At 41.3% G+C, this 21006-nt stretch overlaps 1 protein-coding gene across 1 annotated transcript in view; it reads right to left on the minus strand.

Annotated features, from left to right (window-relative positions):
• The window catches only part of klhdc8b (kelch domain containing 8B), a gene marked incomplete at its 5' end in the record, with an annotated part of 154188 nt that extends 139402 nt beyond the window's left edge, over positions 1 to 14786 (minus strand). Inside the window, one exon of the mRNA XM_080734028.1 lies at positions 14396 to 14786. Coding sequence (XP_080590154.1) covers positions 14396 to 14786 — 391 coding nt within the window. The remainder of the gene's footprint in view (positions 1 to 14395) is intronic.
• Positions 14787 to 21006: the final 6220 nt, after the last annotated feature.

Raw genomic sequence — 21006 nt, forward strand, 5'->3', positions numbered from 1 at the left:
TCGTTGGCAGCGTTAGCAGCTTTGAAGCGTGTCAAGTCCAACATGTGAGAAGCATGGAATTTAAAGGTGATACACCATGCATTTAAAAAGTATTTATGTCATATTGTTTATGTCCCAAAAACGTTTTTCAAAAGGTTTGAGGCTAAATTACCACTCCTGAATAAAGAGCCTCTCTCATTTTGAATGGCTCTCAGAGCATTTTCAGCTGCAGTACCACCTTTGGCCTGAACTGCGCCACCCCCCCCCAAAATCCTTTTTGAAAAAAAATAAATAAAAATAAAAAATCTTTTTTGAAAAAAAAAAAGTTTTTTTTGAAAAAAGTTTTTTTTGAAAAAAAGTTTTTCTTCTTCTTCAAAAACGGCCGTCGATGACGTCAGCGACGGCAGCAAATCTGGACAGCCTGTTTTGAGAACCCATGGGATGCTTTTAACCTCCGCCTTCCCAAAACGGTCAGAAATGGGACTTTGTGAGGATAGAAGGTGCTAGTGGGACCCCAAAAAAAGGTTTTAAAATAGGAAAAGTGAAATTTCATGGTGTATCACCTTTAACATTGCTTAACGTTGATTAGGTGCTAACCAATGGGAAAGAAGTGCTGTCATTGATCCCACTTGGCAGCCATTTTGCTTGTAGTTTTCTCAAAATACACAAAAAAAAAAACAGCACTCCTGCCGGCATTGACCACAACCCGTGAAATAACATGGGAAATTGACACTTCTAAAGCACAGTTTGCGTTGGGTACAACACGCTGTGAACTGAAGACTGATTGCACAGATGCAGAGTCGGTTCAAATGCTCAGTGACATTTTATTTAGGTACATTTTACAGTAGCAGGGAGGGGGAAATCAAAATAAAGCATAATCTCAACACAAATTCTTCCTGGTCTGGGGTAATGTGGGGTATGTCGTTGCAAACACAAAAAATAAGTAGACAGTCAGGGTCCTTTGCCTACAGTATAAATGGAAAAACAGCACTTGCAACATGTAGAACAAGTGGAGTATATCGCTTACTGCCCAAGCACATTCGTCTTTCCACCAAGGAGAGCCGGCAGCTTGTTAGTCAGAGCACCGGTTTCATCATATCAAGCTGATTAATGACAGAAATTGGCACATACAGTACCTCCCCTCAGTGAGTTGGCAGAGGAGCCGGCGCTGGCCGAGGTGCTGAACTGAGTACTCAGACCACTGGCTTTCCCAAGGAATAGGGTTGAACCTCTCATGTCATGCCGTATACTTTTTATCTCTGTTTTATCTATTAGTTTGGTCATTAAGGTCCACAGAATGAGAGGTCTGCTCTGCCGGAAACATCGCAAAAAAAGTTATGGCCATTCACTGTCCTATTGACTTCACTATACAGGAAAAGAAAAACATATATGAATAAATCTGCTTTAAGTAGCATGTGAGGGGTCAAACTAGGGGTTCTTCATGATTCTGAATCCATTGCAAGCATTTGTTTTGCATGAAAAACATTCATTGTGCAAAAAACGGACCCACAAAACTGTGAAAAGAGATGACTCATCACTTTTTCACAGTTTTCTGGGTCCGTTTATAGCCCATGGAATGTTTTTCATGCAAAACAAATAACCCCTAGTTTGACCCCTCACATGCTACTTAAAGCAATTTTCTTTCCTGTATAGTGAAGTCAATGGGAGATGGCAGAATATACAAATGGCCATAACTTTTTTTTTTTCGCAATGTTTCCGACAGAGCAGAGAGGCATGACATCACAGGTCATCTCACATTTTGGGTGACTGGGTCCCCGGCTACTGTAGAAACGCTCAAATGGACGGCGCTTAAATAGCAAGATTCATGACACATGAAACGCATGTGTGACTGTGCCCTTACAGTGTGTTTGTATCTTTCTAGCCTCTATACATTCCGTGTCTCTATAGTTGCCTGAGTCACGTCTCAGGTTCAGTATTCTTATTCTATGTGAGGTCCGGTCTCTAGAACGTGTCCTGTCTGTCTGACCGTAGTGTTCTGAGTCTGACCTCTTGCCTGTCTCTCTTTAGATTATTGCCTGCACCCTATTTGGATTAGTTTTCGTCTTGCTCAATCAATAAAGTCATTGTATTTCAACTGGCTTTTCTTCCTGGGTCCTTTCCTCTGACACACTATAGCACCATCTCCATTACCCGCGTATACACATCGCTTCCTCTGATTGGGGGGGGGGGGGGGGGGGGTATCACTTGTACCCCCTCCCACACACACACACACACACACACACACTTGTTGCCAGGCAACAGCAACGCTCTGAAAAGGAGAAGGAGGAAGAAGTCGACAGACAGAAGAGCCAGGGGCAGGTGGTAGAGGACCTACAGGTAGGAGAGGGGTTATGGAGGAGGTGTGTGGAGAGAGAGGAACCATACAGCTGAGCAGAGACCATTCAGGGCTCCAGAGCTGCAGGGCTGGAAGGAAAATAAATGAGTTATGTCAACCATGAGATGTACACACAGTCTCATGCACGCGCACACGGACGCACACGCGCACACACACGCACACACTCAAACAGTGCCAGGCATTTACAAGACATCGGATGTCTTGCAGACATTGCAGACTGGAGAGTGTTACTGCTAGTGTTGCCCGATCCCGATCACGTGATCGGATCGGCCGCCGATATGGCCGTTTTTATAAGATCGGAGATCGGGGGAAAAAAAATCGAAAAAAAAAAAAGTTTTTTTTTTTTTTTTTTTTTTTTTTTCAAAAAAATATTTTCTGGGAGTACTGAAAGTTACAGGTAAGGTGAATGCGATATGAAATGTAAGCTTACCATAATCACAGTAATCCTTAATCATTTTCAATCATATTCAAGGGCTTTTGGAGAAATGAGACAGACAGAGCACTGCAGAGGGAAGGTGATTGTGTCAGACTCTGTGTACAGCTGGCAGCTGATGCCAATAAGTAGTAATTGGCCCCTTGCTAATGGATCAAAGGAAGGCAATTATGTCTCTCTGCACTGTCAACTAGCTCAGTGGTTCTCAACCTGTGGGCATATTATTTTGGGGGGGTCCCCAGATGATTAACTTAATGTGCAACATTGTTTTCTCTCTCAACAGTAAACAAATCAACATAAAGTTTAAGTGTATAGAGGGTATCTGCACATTTCGAAAGTGAAAAATTAAGGACTTTTTAATACCTCTAAAATGACAAATTAAACATTGGCCAAATTGTCAAATATTAAAGCCAGAAATTGTGAAAATAGCCGATCTACATGCTCACAACTCCTCGCGTTGCGAGGCGTTGTGAGCATGTAGATCTGCTATTTTCACAATAGAACCGTGTTATACAAAATATACTTCCTCAACTCTTCAGGGTCGGGGGTCCCCAGTTAAAATATGATTATTTTGGGGGTCACGGCCTGAAAAGGTTGAGAACCAAGTGATAGAATGAATAGATTTTTTTTTCTTCTTAATGCCTTGCCAAAAGATCGGATCGGGAAAGATCGGGATCGAATCGGAAGCAATAATATTTGATCGGTATCGGATCGGGAGCAAAAAAACCCTGATCGGGGCATCCCTAGTTACTGCCAAGCTGAAGGTAATCTATAGTGTATATGAGCTGTTACCATAACATAGAACAGTGGTTCTCAACCCTGGCTAGTGCCCATTGCAAGAAGAGAAGAGACTAAGATTTTATTGATTGATGTAAAATTGTATTATTTATTTATATATTTATATTGCTATTTATATATATATATATGTGTACTTTGCTTTAAAACCTTGAAAATGTAATTGTGGTACCAATTACTGTAACAAAGTTAAAGTATACAGCGTCGGTTGATCATTGATCATTCAAATAAACATGCTTTGAAAACACACACACACACACACACACACACACACACACACACACACACGGCTGCCGTGTTGGGCGGTCTGATGGGTGGGCCGGGAACGCTTTCAAGATGTTCAAGTGGGCCCTGACCCTCAAGGTTGAGGACCACTGATTCATGGAAGGTATACTGTCACACCGAAGTTATAGAGCGCCGCCATATGAACCAATCAGCCTCAGATCATTCATGCCTACCAGTATTGCAATGCTTAACAAACTGTGAAATGAATTGAGCGTGTGTGTGTGTGTGTTTATGTGTATGTGCGTGCATGTGTGTGTGTGTGTGTGTGTGTGTGTGTGTGTGTGTGTGTGTGTGTGTGTGTGTGTGTGTGTGTGTGTGGGTGGGTGCTGCATCAGTAAAGTGGTGATACAGTAGGTGGCATATACAGCACAGTAGGACTGTGACTATTACATTGTATATCCCCATCAGGTTTTGCATTGCGATGCATTGTGAGTTTGTAGATTGGCTATTTTTGCTACTTTCAAAAAATGTTGAAAGTCAAAGTTAAAGTGGCGACGTCTGTCTGTGTGTTTGAACCAATGGAAAGTATTGAACAAGAGCTTGTGACCAAATAATAACTACATTGGATACATTAGAACACAGGTAATTTTTTCAATTCCTAAAAAGTAAAGGTTTCCCCCCTCAACAACAATATATAGTACTATAATTATGTTGTGTTTTTATCTGTTTTATATTGTCTATATGGTAGGGTGTCTGATAGTAAAATATGTTATTGTTGTTTAACATGGTATAGATATCATTCTCAGTGTTAAAAGTCAATGCCATGATGTTTTGATCTGATAACTAATGCACAAGACGAGAATCTGCCCCACTCCAGGGACAGAAAGATTGACCAGCGAAATGTCAAAGTGTCCCGGACACTGGATAATGAGAAACCAAAACATTCTACATCCTTGCTTCTGAGTTCACGAGACTCAGTCACAACACCATCTCATGATCCATTGTTATGTTTAATTGTCCAATCATAATGTGACTAATGTATTTTATGCTGTACACATTCAACTATATATGTGGAATCATTATGCTTTGTACTCAGAGAGCTTACGATGGGTGATTTTGCTATACTGTACTTGTACAGTACTTTGAACTCTGACTAAACTTCAACACAAAAACGCATATTCTCCGGTGTGGTCTCATTCATTGTGTGGAGTATTTTATTATGATTGGGGAAAACTGTTTATCCATATGGAATATGATCCAAAATTCCATCAAATGGTCCATTCGATTGCCGGATTAGCTCCGAGGAGATATTGGTCTCTTCCGCTGCTAGAACCAGTTAACAACCAGCCGGGGATATTATCAGACGTTTCCCCTGACTCCCACGGAAAGGACTATCTCCCACACGTTTTTTCCTCCTGCGCGAGGAGAAATTACCTTGGGTTCCCCGAGCACAGGGAGGCAGAAAACACCTGCCGAAATCTAAACAACCTTTTTACAAACGGAACAATTGCACCATTTTTGAGCTTGAAGCCTCTCTCCAAAGCTTGGGGAATGAACTGATAACAGCTTTAATGGCTAAGATAGACAATGAGGAAATGAAACCGGTTGTTTCTAGGTGCCCCACAATTGCACCATTTTTGCCCATATGGAGAAAGGAATTCGGATATGATGACTCTCTCCCACATCAACATATCGATAAAATCTCACAACGGTCTGAAGAAAGCCGAAATGGAGGCAGCCAGGGTTGGCTCTGGCACAGCGTTCCACACCCGGGACCGGACACAGACAGTTTCTCCGCACAGAGATTTTGAGAGGGCAACATGCTTCATCCCCTGGTCCAAATTCAACAGAACCCAGGTCATACGTTTATACCTGCTGTCTTAAGAGGCTAGCTAGCTCTTAACACAGCTGCGTTTTTATTGTTTAATGTTTAATGTTTTGTAGTCTATTGTTTTTGTCGCTTTTTGTTACATGTTTTGAGGACATAGCAGCCGTTTGGCCACGGAGATTGCTTGTCTAAGGTTGGGTTTGTATCAGTACGAGACTTCAATATAGATTTCATTTTATGCTCTAGAACGGCTGTTTCAAGAAGTTCTGAGACGAAATCTTTTTATTTGGGGCCAGAACATATTTTGTTCTGAAGGAATGTCTCTTCGGCCAGTACGATAACCCAATACGGCTGATTAGAGCCACTTAATCACATAAGAAATAGCGTGGTTATTTTAATTAGGAGATTTCACTTTATGTTCCAGAACCGAACGTTCTGACGGAAATCTTCATGCTTTACGCTTACACGTCTTCGTTTTCGTCTCAGTCTTATCTTATTTTATTTATTTTTTATTTCCATCTCAGGCGACTCTGAGATGTTGAATAAAGGAGCTTTTTATCTCAGCGCTCCCAAGAACATTTTAAGAAACATGACCATTCAAGCTAAAAAAGCCCCCTGCTCCGAGAAGCAGTGTTTTTATCGTGTAAAACCTGGACCCACACGGATGAAAGGTTACAATCTAAACCCAGAACCTCTTTTTAACCCGGACCTCAAGTCATTCTGGAAGATCATCGGGGACTCCCAGTTATCAACACTGCCTAAAACTTTTCCTGGAACATGTCAATGGATATGTGCGGAGCTGTGGAGAAATCGGACATTATTTGCCACTGGATGTTCGAACCTCATCAGGAAGGAACAGAGGACGCAAGCAATGTTTTCAAGATGCTGAAGGGCTTGACAGAGCCCCCCCCCCCCCCCCCCCCCAGCCGAACCTGGCTGGCCTTTCACTCACAACGCGATGGGACGCGTTGTGAGCTTGTCGATCTGCTACGTGACTTTCATGGATTACAATGTCCCGAAAAGAACAAACACTCTTGACCCTTGGGACGCCCCGAGATAATGGTACTATATATTTTGTTTACTTTTGACTAAGAACGACTTCTGAAAAGAAAAAAAAAGAAAAATCAAGTTCTGACTGACAAACCTGTGTGTTAAATGTTTTTGATAATCTATGTCTGTCTAATCCTCTCTAATCCCATTTTCCTCCCGTGGTTACATTTTGGCCTGTCTATTATGAAAGCAGGAAAATCAAACCAAGTATAAAGTGAGCGGTGCTACTTCTGTGTACAATAAGGTACAATATGTGCTTGGCTTATGCTGCTTGCTTGCTCAATGCCTGCTGCTTGCGTGAGCTGCTTACGCTGCTTATAGGCTGGCACGGCCTATGTGTTATTTTATTGTTTTATTTTGAAAAAAACTATGAGGGGATTGCTGGAATTGTTTTTTATTTCATTTTTCTTATTTTTACCTTGAGAGGCCACGAGCCGTTTCAGTTTCTGTGTGACCTTGCTCTCTCTTTCTCTCTCAAAAATGGGTTTCATTCGCTCTTGTTCTGTATAATCTACTGTTTACATTCTAATACAGGGCTTGATAACAATGTGCTGGGGTTATATTTGAATCTGTCTTATTTGAATCTGTCTTGGGTTTTTCTCCCTCTGTTGGTGTTCTAACTCACTTGCCTGGTTTGCAAAACTAGGAATTATTTACACATATGACTGTCTCTCTCTCTCTCTCTAAAAAGGGATCTCATTCACTCTTGTTATGACTACACTCGTACTGATAACAACCAACGCTTGGGTTTATTTGAATGTTGCTATGTGATGCCCCTAACGTCTTAATAATTTTTTTTCCCATCAATGACAGGTGGGCTTTATTTTATTTTAGGGGACAGGACGGACTAATGACATGGCAGAACAGGTATAGTGGAACTAACTCCACTAACTCGCTACCAACTTAACTGACTGATTATCAGTGACTGACTGACTGACTGACTGTTTTATTTCAATTTTATTTTAACCAGTTTTCTCCTGTCCTCCTGTTTTGTCGTGAAAAACACTATTTCCTGTGTAACAACTGAACCTTGTTCTTTCAAACCACACCTTATGGACATGAACCAAAAACATTTACTTTTACCATTCTTAACACATAAACTGCAGTATGGGTTAAGGATGGAAGAGGCCTAGCCCTGCTTTACTCAACCTTTAATTTCTCATGTTGGTTTATTTTTGGTAATACTTTATCCTCTTTACTTGAGTAAAAGCAGGCTGAGACGGTTCCAAAAACAATTTAGATGGCTGGGCTCCATTCAAACCCGTTCAGTCAAATTCCACAATTATTACAACCCTACTGGGCTTATACGGGATTACACATTATGGAAAAAAAAAAAAAAAAAATACATTATGATTATGTTATGTGTTTCTATTTAATTTTTCTTATTTGTATTTCTTTAAAGTTTCATTCATTTTCTGGTTAGAGAGGCTTTAAACAGGCCTCGCTAACTATTGTATGGTACACTTCCCCCCTCACAGGCCTGGAAGCTCACTCTAACTCTGACAGTGAGCAGAGTCATTGTCCTTTACTGTACCTCGGTACCCTACTGTACCTCGGTACCATCTGTTTCTCATTTAACCATATTTTAACAGATTATCCTCCAAACAAAACAATTTTTGTCACACCCAATATTTTTGGCTGTGGCAAACGGGAGGGAATGTGTTTGGAATTAATATTTAGAATTAATATTTTCGAATTAATATTTTTTCATTTAATTTTATTTCTTACATATTTTCATTTTCTGAATTCATATTTCATTTTCTGATTTCATATTTTCATATTTCATTTTGTTTTCATTTCATCCCATTTAAATATATTTCATTTTGTGAAGTTGATTCCAATCAATACAGGGTTAATCTGTTTCCCCTAACAGAACAAACTGACACAACTTGTGTCCTCTTTTGGTGATGTATCTAAACATTTCAATTCAATTTCTATATATAAATACCTTATTGCCTTACATTATGGATTGATTTGTCCCTGTCTTTTCCCTTGTCTTACAGATAAAGATATTTTGAGATGATAATTGAGAATGAGTTGACAGACACATACTTCACTGCATGTCTGAGTGAAAAATCCATATGTATTTCGTGAGTATGAAACTGCATCACACACGTTTTCCCGCTGTAAAGTTTTCTTCCAGACCTTGACTCGGACAAAAGCCAGTAAGGAGGAATAGACAGTTGGCTTTAAGGCGGCTCCGGTTTGACACCTCACTATAAATGTCCCCAACCTGCAGGGACAATTAAGACCACTCATTACCTAAAGGTAACCTCGGAGGTGTACGAATTATGACCGCCAAACGGCTGATTTTCGGATGCTGTCTAAATACATTTTGAATGCTTTTGTCTTTAACCTAAATTATGGTAAAGAGTCAAGTTCGTCTTGTTTTGACTAAAATCGGCCCCAAATTGTAATAACCACCCGGGAGCGTGATGCTGATGTGTTTTTATCTTGCTTGACATGGATAATTTCCAATCAATCTTCGACACATTGAACCTTTGTAAAATACATATATATAATAATTAATAATTAAGACAATAAAAATCTTTTACCTCTACTTAAAAAACAAAAACAAAAACAAAGTTCAATTATGATATTCTGATTTAAATACCTTTGGAAATATACAGTTCTTTTGACTCTACTCTTCAAAAACTATCGAAATGTTTTTGACTTAAATTGTTCAATTATTATGTTCTGTTTCAAATACCTTAACAAAAGTTTAACCCATGTTTTCTTCCCTTTTTGTTTATGCTGCCTTGACATTTAACACTTCAAATGCTATCTCAGGAGGGAATTGATAGTAAAATATGTTATTGTTGTTTAACATGGTATAGATATCATTCTCAGTGTTAAAAGTCAATGCCATGATGTTTTGATCTGATAACTAATGCACGAGACGAGAATCTGCCCCACTCCAGGGACAGAAAGATTGACCAGCGAAATGTCAAAGTGTCCCGGACACTGGATAATGAGAAACCAAAACATTCTACATCCTTGCTTCTGAGTTCACGAGACTCAGTCACAACACCATCTCATGATCCATTGTTATGTTTAATTGTCCAATCATAATGTGACTAATGTATTTTATGCTGTACACATTCAACTATATATGTGGAATCATTATGCTTTGTACTCAGAGAGCTTACGATGGGTGATTTTGCTATACTGTACTTGTACAGTACTTTGAACTCTGACTAAACTTCAACACAAAAACGCATATTCTCCGGTGTGGTCTCATTCATTGTGTGGAGTATTTTATTATGATTGGGGAAAACTGTTTATCCATATGGAATATGATCCAAAATTCCATCAGTGTCTGTTTGGAGAATGCTGTACAATGCATGATGAATTTCCGAAAGGACTACACGACATATACTGTATCTATGCTTATCTATGTTTGCCAGTAAAACCCAGCATTATGTCCAGTTTCTTTCTATATTGCAACAACGGGCTGTATATTCATATATGCTTACTGTATATCTCACACACATACTGTACACGTTTACTGACATATAGGGAGACTGGTATACATACAAACTATCGTATTCTCTCTGGTCCACTTTACAACTGTCATTAGTATGCATCTCGTATAAGGATCATGTGCAGAAATGATCTAATTGGATTACATCTACACCTTATTAAAATGTATGAAATGTAAATTATTCAACAGCCTAAATGCATGGGCTACTGTATATCCTTTAGAAAAACGTGAACTGCATGTACATTTCTTTATTGTTTTTTCTTTTTTTATAATAATAATAATATTTTCAATGTGTTCAACACTCCAGGCCAGCTTAAAGTTATGATCCGAGATGGATGGCAACTAAACAGTAAAATACTCAGTGTTACTCAGTGCTTTGCACACAGGCGCGTTTATCCGCACGGATAAAACGGGCAATTTCATTTTTTTAAAGAAAACAATGATTCTCTACGACCTCATGCACACCGGATCCGAGTTAGCCGTGCGATGAGTGGCTGCGGCCGTGCGTTTTTTTCTCGATTTGTGCGTCTTGTCGCATGCGGTAAAAAACTCATCACTCCTTTTATGACTCTCCTTTTGGGATCCGCAGCGCCGATTCCACACAGCATTGCACACCAAATCCAATGCGTTTTATTCATGCAGCAAACGAAAAAAAAAAAAAACGAAAAAAAAAAAACGCAACTGTCCTGTGTGCAAAGGGCTTTAGTTTATCAATTTGTAACTCTGAAAATGTAATTAACACTCAGTATTTTACTGTGTACCATTTTTGCTTTGTCTCTACATGCTAGCCGTGATCTGTGCACAATGCTGCATGTAGTTTGAACTTGAGACAGTCCATCATGTAATGTGTCATTTTACAGTTCAGAAAGTCATATGTACATCTATCAATAGAGTGTTAATCCTCTTTTGAAATCCAGAGCCATTAAGCTCCACCATCTGTCATGATGAGATTGTTGTTGTGTCAAAGGGCTACGTACTCATGACACTATACTGTAATAATCCCAGGCTGATGGCACAGTGCACACATACTGTAACTATCATTATATAGGCATGCATTGCAGGCCCACATGAGCACACACACCCTAATCCAACTCCACCATGCAAATCACTGTGGCAGCCTGATCAAGGGCATACAGTGATAGTGGTCAAAGGTCTCTCTGTTCCCTAGGCTCCTGAACTAACCGATTGCTCCATCAGCTTTACACCAAACATCATTTCAACACTATACCCTACACCAGGCGTCTTCAAAGTTATAAGGCCAAGGAACCCTTAGTCGAGAGAGAGATGAAGCAGGGACCCCCAAAACCCTTAGATACCATATAGTTTCATTGTTTGACGGCACAATCATCAGTGTATTTTGGATTCATGTCAATTTGTGTTTTCACTTGATGATTGACGCTACAGAATCTTAACTACATTTAGTCCACACAGAATGAGATCTCTAACGTCACAGTAGATGATGCCTATTTTGAGGATTCAGCTGGCATGGCCACTTCAGTGCTACATAGATAGTTCAGACTTCAGAGAAGGCAGGGTATTGTCTCAACATATGCTATTAGGCATATAACTGTTACCACAGTTACAGCCACTTTTTTAAGTAAAAATGTCTACTGCTTGTTACTGTATTGGTGTTCCACGTTTAAGAGGAATAATTTAAGAGGAAATCTAGGGCAGTTTTACCATAACATTTGGTTTCCTGACCTACAGTATAGCATGAGCATCATGGCCTTTAAAGACTAGTACAGAAGTTCTTCTTGTTATATTGTTGCTGAAGATTATGTTTGAATAAGCCAATCCACATAATTATATATGTTAACGGTTCTTTGTTTAGTTTTTTTCCCCTGCCTCATCATACTGTAATTGTGTACTGTTTATAAAATATGCAGTACAAGGCTGAGCTGAGCACAGTATTCCTTACACTTTCCTCAAATGAGAGATGTGCAGTAATTATACAGTAATTATGAGACAGTACAGCAGCTTCCACTTAGGGAAGTGTGTTTAACTGCAGGGTGACAAAGCAAGACGTTGTCGTTGTCATCTCATCTCGCTGCCTATTACAGTGTGCAGGCTGCGTGGTGATACAGTCCCAAAAGATCAAAACACTACTCAGATCATTCCACTGCAACATGTAGACAATCAAAATAGTCCACAAAACGGCTCTATGCTCTCTGCAATAAACAACTACAAGCAAAATGCTGGTGCAATAGTCAGGTTTTACCAATCAAAAAACAAACAAACAAACAAAACAAAACAAATAGTTGATCAGCTGGTAATCAATGGTGTATATTTTTAAACACATCTGAACGTATTATAATAGACTGTTATGGGAAAAGTTTGCATTATTCATTTAGATTCCCATTTATTTACACTCATATCATTATTATTCACTTTAATCAAAGAGCACCTGATGTTCAAACACTGGAAAGAGCTAGGTATTTGGAGCAAAACACTCTTATCTGCATTTCCCTGTGATGGAATGCTTGTGTGTGGTTTTTCTCTACATGAAATATTATGCAGAGTAAAAAAAAGAAAAAGAAAACACGTCAGAGAAATAGTTACTGTCTCTCTCTATTACCATGAAAGGTCATATTGGCTTCTCCACTTTATCAAATCACTCAACAGCATGCTGCCTCAAATGTAAACACAGGAAACTGCAGGGGCAGAAATTCACTTGAACAAAGCTCTCCCCTCTGTCTCCCTCTCTCTGGCTGTATATAGACTAGTGGTAGTCTAATAGTATTTTCTCGACCCTCATTCTCACCTTGTAACACTCTTTAACGTCTGTCTGGATTTTACGGCTGCATCTTTAATGCACTGCCGATGTCTATGTACAAACTCTTTACTTAGCGTTCTCTCCCATACAGTACACTTACTGTACTTCACAGGTAATTTACTCTCTGTCCTTCTAAATAAACATACGCAGCGGACCCACAGGGGAATGAGCATTAAGGCCAACCATGTTTACTCTGTGGAGGCTGCTTGCGTGACGACTGGCAATTTTAGAGGAGCTGTGTTTACCATTCTCCCTACGTATACCCTATACGTATATTAAATGTGTATGTACGCATGCACACACACAGCTCACCATGACTGAAATTTACACAAATCAGCAAATCAGCATGGGCTTCCACAGCCCAGTGTTTATTGAACTAAAGCCAAACTTGAGCACCTCTGGTCCTCTGAGTGACAAGCTCAGCATTCACAATTCTACTTTAATCATAGTCAGCAACCCGGTTAAGCGGCACAAGCCAAGAGCTTGTTGAGGCTGAACAGATGAGCTGAACAGTAAACTAAAGCAAAAAGCCCCTGTAAGAGTCGTTTACAGTGATTTCAGAATAGCTAAGGGGCATTGTTAGGCTGAGGCACAACACTCAGTGGAGTGCCTAAAACCCCCTTAGCTAGAATTTGGAAAGTATGTTTAAATAATTGGGATGATTATGATGCGGGTCTATCTAAAATAATAACCCAGCTCATCACACAAGATGAGCGCAATAGACTTTGTTGAAGGCAAAGGTTCCAATAAAATGATGGACTACATCGAGCCGGAATACACAGTGCCAAGGTGGACCATAAGGCAGGTACCAACATATATTCAACAGATGGCAGGTATACTGCAACACAAATTATCTGTTATATCCATATCAATTATAGTCAACAACCATACATTCTGACATTTAGTTTAGTATTTTGTTTTCATGAAGCAACTCCACGAACACATTGTGCATGTCTTGATTGGGTAGTTCCAGGCCACATAGCCTGGAAAAAGATTGCTCTACAATTATATGTTAAACATGCCAACATGCAAAAGAAATATGACGCTGATCGGCCTAATAGTTTGGGAGATTAAGCTGCAACAGAAACACTCACAGATATAGATACAGACACACAGACACAGCTGAATACAGTAATCTAGTAGAGATTATAATCAGAGCCATAGATATGTTTTCTTTCTTTCTTGTATCTCTGGGACCATAATCCCCACGTTGAGAAGCAGTAAAATCACCCACACCAGAAACATGAAATCACCCACAAACATCAGAGAGAGAGAGAGCGAGATAGAGCGAGAGAGCGACAAAGAAAGAAAGAAGAAAGAAAGAAAGAAAGAAAGATCAATGTGATTTCCCAGAAATACAGACATGAGAGCTACATACAACCCTCAGGGGTCGGAGCTACATCAACATACAGCCCCCGCCCCCAAACACACACACACACACACACACACACACATACACACCACCTTCTTACCGTTCTCCAGCGCCGTGACGCCCATGGACGCCTGCCCGAGGCCTGCCCTCCGCTCCCACTTGCCCTCGTCGGGGTTGTACACCTCCACGGAGCCCAGTGGCTTCTGCTGGTGATCCATACCGCCGAGCAGCATCACCTGGCCGCCCAGCGCTACGGCCGAGGCGCCGGCTCGCGCCGTGGGCAGCGGCGGCAGCCGGCTCCACGTCTGGCTCTCCACATCCAGCACCTCGGCGCTGTCCTGGGGAGCGCCGGTCTCGCTGCAGCCGCCCAGCACGTACAGCAGGCCGTCGTGGTAGACGGGCGCGCAGTACACCCGGCGCTGGGCCATGGGGGGGAACTGCTCCCAGTAGAGGGACTTGACGGGGCTCACAGCCATCTCCCGCACGGGCATGTCTCCGGGGGCGAGAGTAGGAGGCGCACCATCACACTGCGCCAGCGAGGCAGGGTGAGGGGGCAGCAGGCGGCGGAGGAGGAGGAGGCACCACCGCACTGGAGCCGGAGGAAGTGGACTGGGGGAGGAGGAGGAGGTGGGAAGGGAAAGGACAAAACCCTGAACAAAATTGAACGCGCTCGATGGAGCGGCCTAACATGCAGCAGCAGCAGGCAATAGCTTGTTTCTGTCTCTTTGAGTGACTGGAGGAGAGAGAGCGAGTGAAAGGGTAAGAGAGAGCACAAGAGAGAGAGCGAGAGAGAAAGGGAGGGTGATGAGGGGAGGGTAATGAAAAAAAAAACAATTGTAAAGTTAGTAAGTGAAACAAAGAAAGAAAGAAGACAAGTGGGAATGAACAAGTGATCCAGAGAGAGACACAGAGAGAGTGAGAGAGAGCGTGGCAAGCGTGTCGAACCGGTTCCCTGGCCAGATGTTGTAAGTCTCTCTCTCCCTCTATCCAAATGTTTTATTCATCCCTCCGTCATTTCCTTTGGCGCAGAGGAACCATCTGCCCTTCATCTTCCTTGACCCCCCGGGTTTTCCTGTCCGTCCTCTGTCCTCGCCTTCAGGGCACCCCCCAGGGGAGCTTATTTAGGAATATCAGGTTATTCCCGCGAGTGCACTTTCAAAAGAAGAGGGAGCGACTGTATGGCAGTTGCGGTGAAGGAGATCCTCAAAAAGGTGTCCCAGGGTTAATACTTAATCCCTCAGGAACTTGAATGTCAAGAGTGGCAGGGGAAAGGAAAAAGAGAATGAAGACGCAGAGTGAGGGAGAGGAGAGAAATGGCATGGGATCAACACAGAGGAGTATAATAAGCGGAAGGGCTGACCTTCAGTGACCTAATAATCCAGGGGGAAAAAAGCCTTGGGAAGCCGAATTTATAGCTTGAAACAAAAGCAATTATCCACAGCTTCCTGGGTCCACGGTCACTGCTCCACACTTTTATTTGAACCCCAGGGATAAGGTCTAACAGCTTTAATGGAGAAAAATAAAAAACGTCCAAAAAATGAACAAAGTCTTTTAAATGAAAGCTCCCAGGGAGTATAATGAGAACAAGTCTCCCTCTGAGTCCAAGACAGACACTTTCACCCTTAATTAGAAGAACTCCAGGGTGGGGGTACTGAAGCTGTGCACTCACAAAGCTTCCTGATGCCTCCCTCGTGCCTTCCCTTTTGGAGGGGGTGAAGGTCCCTCGGAGACGCCTGACCTGGGAGGGAATACAACAGAGAACAGGATTAAACCCTTCAGCGATGCTGCTCAGTGGTGACCAGCTTGTCTGTGTGCATGCTTGTCTGTGTGCATGGGAATAATAATGAAGAACATGCAGTATGGTGAGCAACAGAGTGAATAATAGCTCATTTAGACTTGACTACCCTGGTCAATAAAGCCAACAGAATTGCCATTCCTCAGCTAAACATATACAGAGCAAATAGCTCTGCAATGGTATTGTGGTGACCATTATATTGTAATTGTACCAGAGTGGTGCCTTTTGGGCATCAGTCTGCTCAGAGATCACGCAAGTCGGGAATAATTGTCATTGTATGTGTCAGTTATCTTTGTCCATTTTATGCCCATATACTGTATGGAGGAGGTCCATGTGAGGCATGCCCAAATATTGAGAACAGGCCTGTCTAGGACATCAGTACTATGATGTGAAATAGATGAAATCAGGGTACTCCATATGGAGATTTGCGGATGAATCAATATTTTTGGAGATCTGCTAATCCGACTGGGGTGCAAGTGTGAGGAGTGCAAGTGCAAGTTCCAGGAGCACTGCTCACTTCGCACAGGTGCACATTTTTTGGGATAGTCAGATACCCATACAATGAGCAGGGTCGAAGAGGCCAATATCATTCGAGCTGGCGTCACTACTGACTTTCCACTACATCGCTCCGTGCTAGCTAGGATAGTCTCCAAATAGAAATAAGGTAACCTCCATGAATCCTAGCCTGGGTGCCAGCCTGCTCGCTCCGTTCCGCGATTTGTTTTGTCACCCCGCATCTCAGTCTGGCCATGATTCAGTTGACTCGTATTTCTGAACGTCAGTTGGATGTTGTTCCAACGAATCAGAGTAGGGTTAGGGTAGCTACGTCATCAGCCAGCCAATAGACCCCTTTCTGGGCCCGCCCCTTTCCCCCCTCCCCCTGAGCGGCAGCCATGATGGAGTTACTGCTGCAGCAGTGTGTGTCTATGTCTATGTCTATGGAGATGGGACTTTTAATGAAATTAGTCATTACCAGTCCCATCTCCATGATATTTAGATCTAATTCCTTCGCCAGTTCCATCCGCATGATTTGTAGATCTAATTCTATGAGTCCCATCCACATGATTTGTAGGTCTAATACCATCGCCAGTCCCATCCTTATGATTCGTAGATCTAATTCTATCTGTTCCATCTCAATTATGTTTAGGTGTAATTCCATCGCCAGTTCCATCCAAATGATTTTTAAATCTAATTCTATGAGTCCCATCTCCATGATTTGTAGGTCTAATTCCATCGCCAGTCCCATCCTTATGATTTGTAGATCTAATTCTGTCTGTTCCATCTCAATTATGTTTAGGTCTAATTCCATCGCCAGTTCTATCTGCATGATTTGTTGATCTAATTTTATCAGATCCATCCCAATGACTTTTAGATCTAATTTCACCACCAGTTCTATCCTTATGATTTGTAGATCTAATTCCATCAGTCCCATCTCAATTATGTGTAGGTCTAATTCCATCGCCAGTTCCATCCACATGATTTGTTGATCTAATTCTATATAGTTCCATCCTCATGATTTGTAGATCTAATTCCATCGCCAGTCCCATCCTTATGATTTGTAGATCTAATTCTATCAGTCCCATCTCAATTATGTGAAGGTCAAATTCTATAGCCAGTTCCATCCCCATGATTTGTAAGTCTAATTCGATACAGTCCCATCTCCATATTAATTCCCATGATTTGTAGATCTAATTCCATCACCAGTTCCATCCCCATAATGTGTAGGTACAATTCCATCGCCAGTTTCGTCAGTTTCATCCGCATGATTTGTAGATCTAATTTTATGAGTCCCACCCACATGATTTGTAGGTCTAATACCATCGCCAGTCCCATCCTTATGATTCATAGATCTAATTCTATCTGTTCCATCTCAATTATGTTTAGGTGTAATTCCATCGCCAGTTCCATCCAAATGATTTGTAAATCTAATTCTATGAGTCCCATCTCCATGATTTGTAGGTCTAATTCCATCGCCAGTCCCATCCTTATGATTTGTAGATCTAATTCTATCTGTTCCATCTCAATTATGTTTAGGTCTAATTCCATCGCCAGTTCTATCCGCATGATTTGTAGATCTAATTCTATATAGTTCCATCCTCATGATTTGTAGATCTAATTCCATCACCAGTCCCATCCCCATGATGTGTAGGTCCAATTCTATCGCCAGTTTCATCCGCATGATTTGTAGATCTAATTCTATCAGTCACATCTCAATTATGTTTAGATCTAATTCCATCGCCAGTTCCATCCCCATGATTTGTAGGTCTAATTCGATACAGTCCCATCCACATAATTCATCTGCTTACAATAAATGTGACAAATCTCTGTGAGTATGTATGTATGTATGTATGTATGTAATCCACTTATCTCGAGAAACGTTCGTCCCACCGGCTTCAGATTCGGCACACGAATTAGATCTACAAATCATGTGGATGGAACTAGCAATAGAATTAGACATACAAATGATAGGGATGGGACTGGTGATGGAATTAGATCTACAAATCATAAGGATGGGACTGGCTATGGAATTAGACCAACAAATCATGGGGATGGGATTCATAGAATTAGATCTACAAATCATGCAGATGGAACTGGTGATGGAATTAGACCTACACATGATGGGGATGGGACAGATAGAATTAGATCTACAAATCATGCAGATGGAACTGGTGATGGAATTAGACCTACACTTTATGGGGATGGAACTGGTGATGGAATTAGATCTACAAATCATGGGGATGTGACCCTATGGAATTAGATCTACAAATCATGCGGATGGAACTTGCTATGGAGTTAGACCTACAAATAATTGAGATGGGACCAATAGAATTAGATCTACAAATCATAAGGATGGGACTGGTGATGGTATTAGACCTACAAATCATGTGGATGGGACTCATAGAATTAGATCTACAAATCATGCGGATGAAACTGGCGAAACTGGTGATGGAATTGTACCTACACATTATGGGGATGGAACTGGTGATGGAATTAGATCTACAAATCATGGGAATTAGATCTAAAGAATATGGAGATGGGACTGTATCGAATTAGCTATAGAATTTGACCTTCACATAATTGAGATGGGACTGATAGAATTAGATCTACAAATCATAAGGATGGGACTGGCGATGGAATTAGATCTACAAATCATGAGGATGGAACTATATAGAATTAGATCAACAAATCATGTGGATGGAACTGGCGATGGAATTAGACCTACACATAATTGAGATGGGACTGATGGAATTAGATCTACAAATCATAAGGATAGAACTGGTGGTGAAATTAGATCTAAAAGTCATTGGGATGGATCTGATAAAATTAGATCAACAAATCATGCAGATAGAACTGGCGATGGAATTAGACCTAAACATAATTGAGATGGAACAGACAGAATTAGATCTACAAATCATAAGGATGGGACTGGCGATGGAATTAGACCTACAAATCATGGAGATGGGACTCATAGAATTAGATTTAAAAATCATTTGGATGGAACTGGCGATGGAATTACACCTAAACATAATTGAGATGGAACAGATAGAATTAGATCTACGAATCATAAGGATGGGACTGGCGATGGTATTAGACCTACAAATCATGTGGATGGGACTCATAGAATTAGATCTACAAATCATGCGGATGGAACTGGCGAAGGAATTAGATCTAAATATCATGGAGATGGGACTGGTAATGACTAATTTCATTAAAAGTCCCATCTCCATAGACATAGACATAGACACACACTGCTGCAGCAGTAACTCCATCATGGCTGCCGCTCAGGGGGATGGGGGAAAGGGGCGGGCCCAGAAAGGGGTCTATACACACTGGTGTATTTGTCCCGCCCAGCACCACAGACACATTCTTTACATAACATCCCTTCATCTGTACATGTACAGTAGATAGTTGCGACCGTAAGGTCGCAGTTTAGTATGAAAACCTCCACCGGCCGTCCGTCGGTCACACGTGCGGTCGACCGCACGTCACACGTGCGGTCGACGTGTGATGAGGTCACGATGAGTCATCTATGCCCAAATATAGATTTCTAGGTCAGATGGCCCATAGAGTTTGTGATGTCAAACCTAGCAACCCAATATAAACAAACCTGATGTCAGACCTGAAGTATCCTTTTATACCCATATATGGAGATACAGAGATCTCCATATATGGGCATATTAGAAAGCCCATATATGGGCATATACGGATGACATCAGGGATATCCATATATGGGCATAAAAGGGACAAGGGCTTACAGTTAAGAGATCTCCATATATGGGCATATCAGAAAGCCCATATATGTTCATATACTGATGACATCAGGAATATCCATATATGGGCATAAAAGGGACAAGGACTTACAGTTAAGAGATCTCCATATATGGGCATAAAGGGACAAGGACTGTTACAGTAGATATAAAGATGTCCATATATGGGCATAAATGAACAAGGACTGACAAACACTGAGATCTCCATATAACCTATGGGAATATAAGGGACGAGGACTGTCAGCTTGTAGACCTATTTTCTAAATATTGTTGTACATTAAAAACTTGAAATGGGTCGTTCTGCATAGTACTTGGGATTTGTTGATGTAAATGTTCACATAGAGTGTAATAATTGGTAAAACAAACTTTTGGCCTATTTGTGGAGATAAGCGACCAACGGTCGCTTATCTCCCGATTAGGGAGTCTTACTGGTAGTACACATAGTATGTGCTTTATGAGCTGACAGAAGACGCTCTGTATGCAGCAAAGTAAGTACTACTGTAAGCAGTTGTGCGGACATACAGTGTTATGACGTACAGTAGTGGTGACAATGCAAAGTGCTGCTGTGCTGACATTACTGCGTGACAGTCTGACATTTATTCTTCCTTCATCCTCTCGAAACGTTACTATCGCACTGGTGTCCTGGCT

Source organism: Nannobrachium achirus, assembly GCF_963921795.1.
Source record: "Nannobrachium achirus genome assembly, chromosome: 9".
Classification (NCBI taxonomy): domain Eukaryota; kingdom Metazoa; phylum Chordata; class Actinopteri; order Myctophiformes; family Myctophidae; genus Nannobrachium; species Nannobrachium achirus.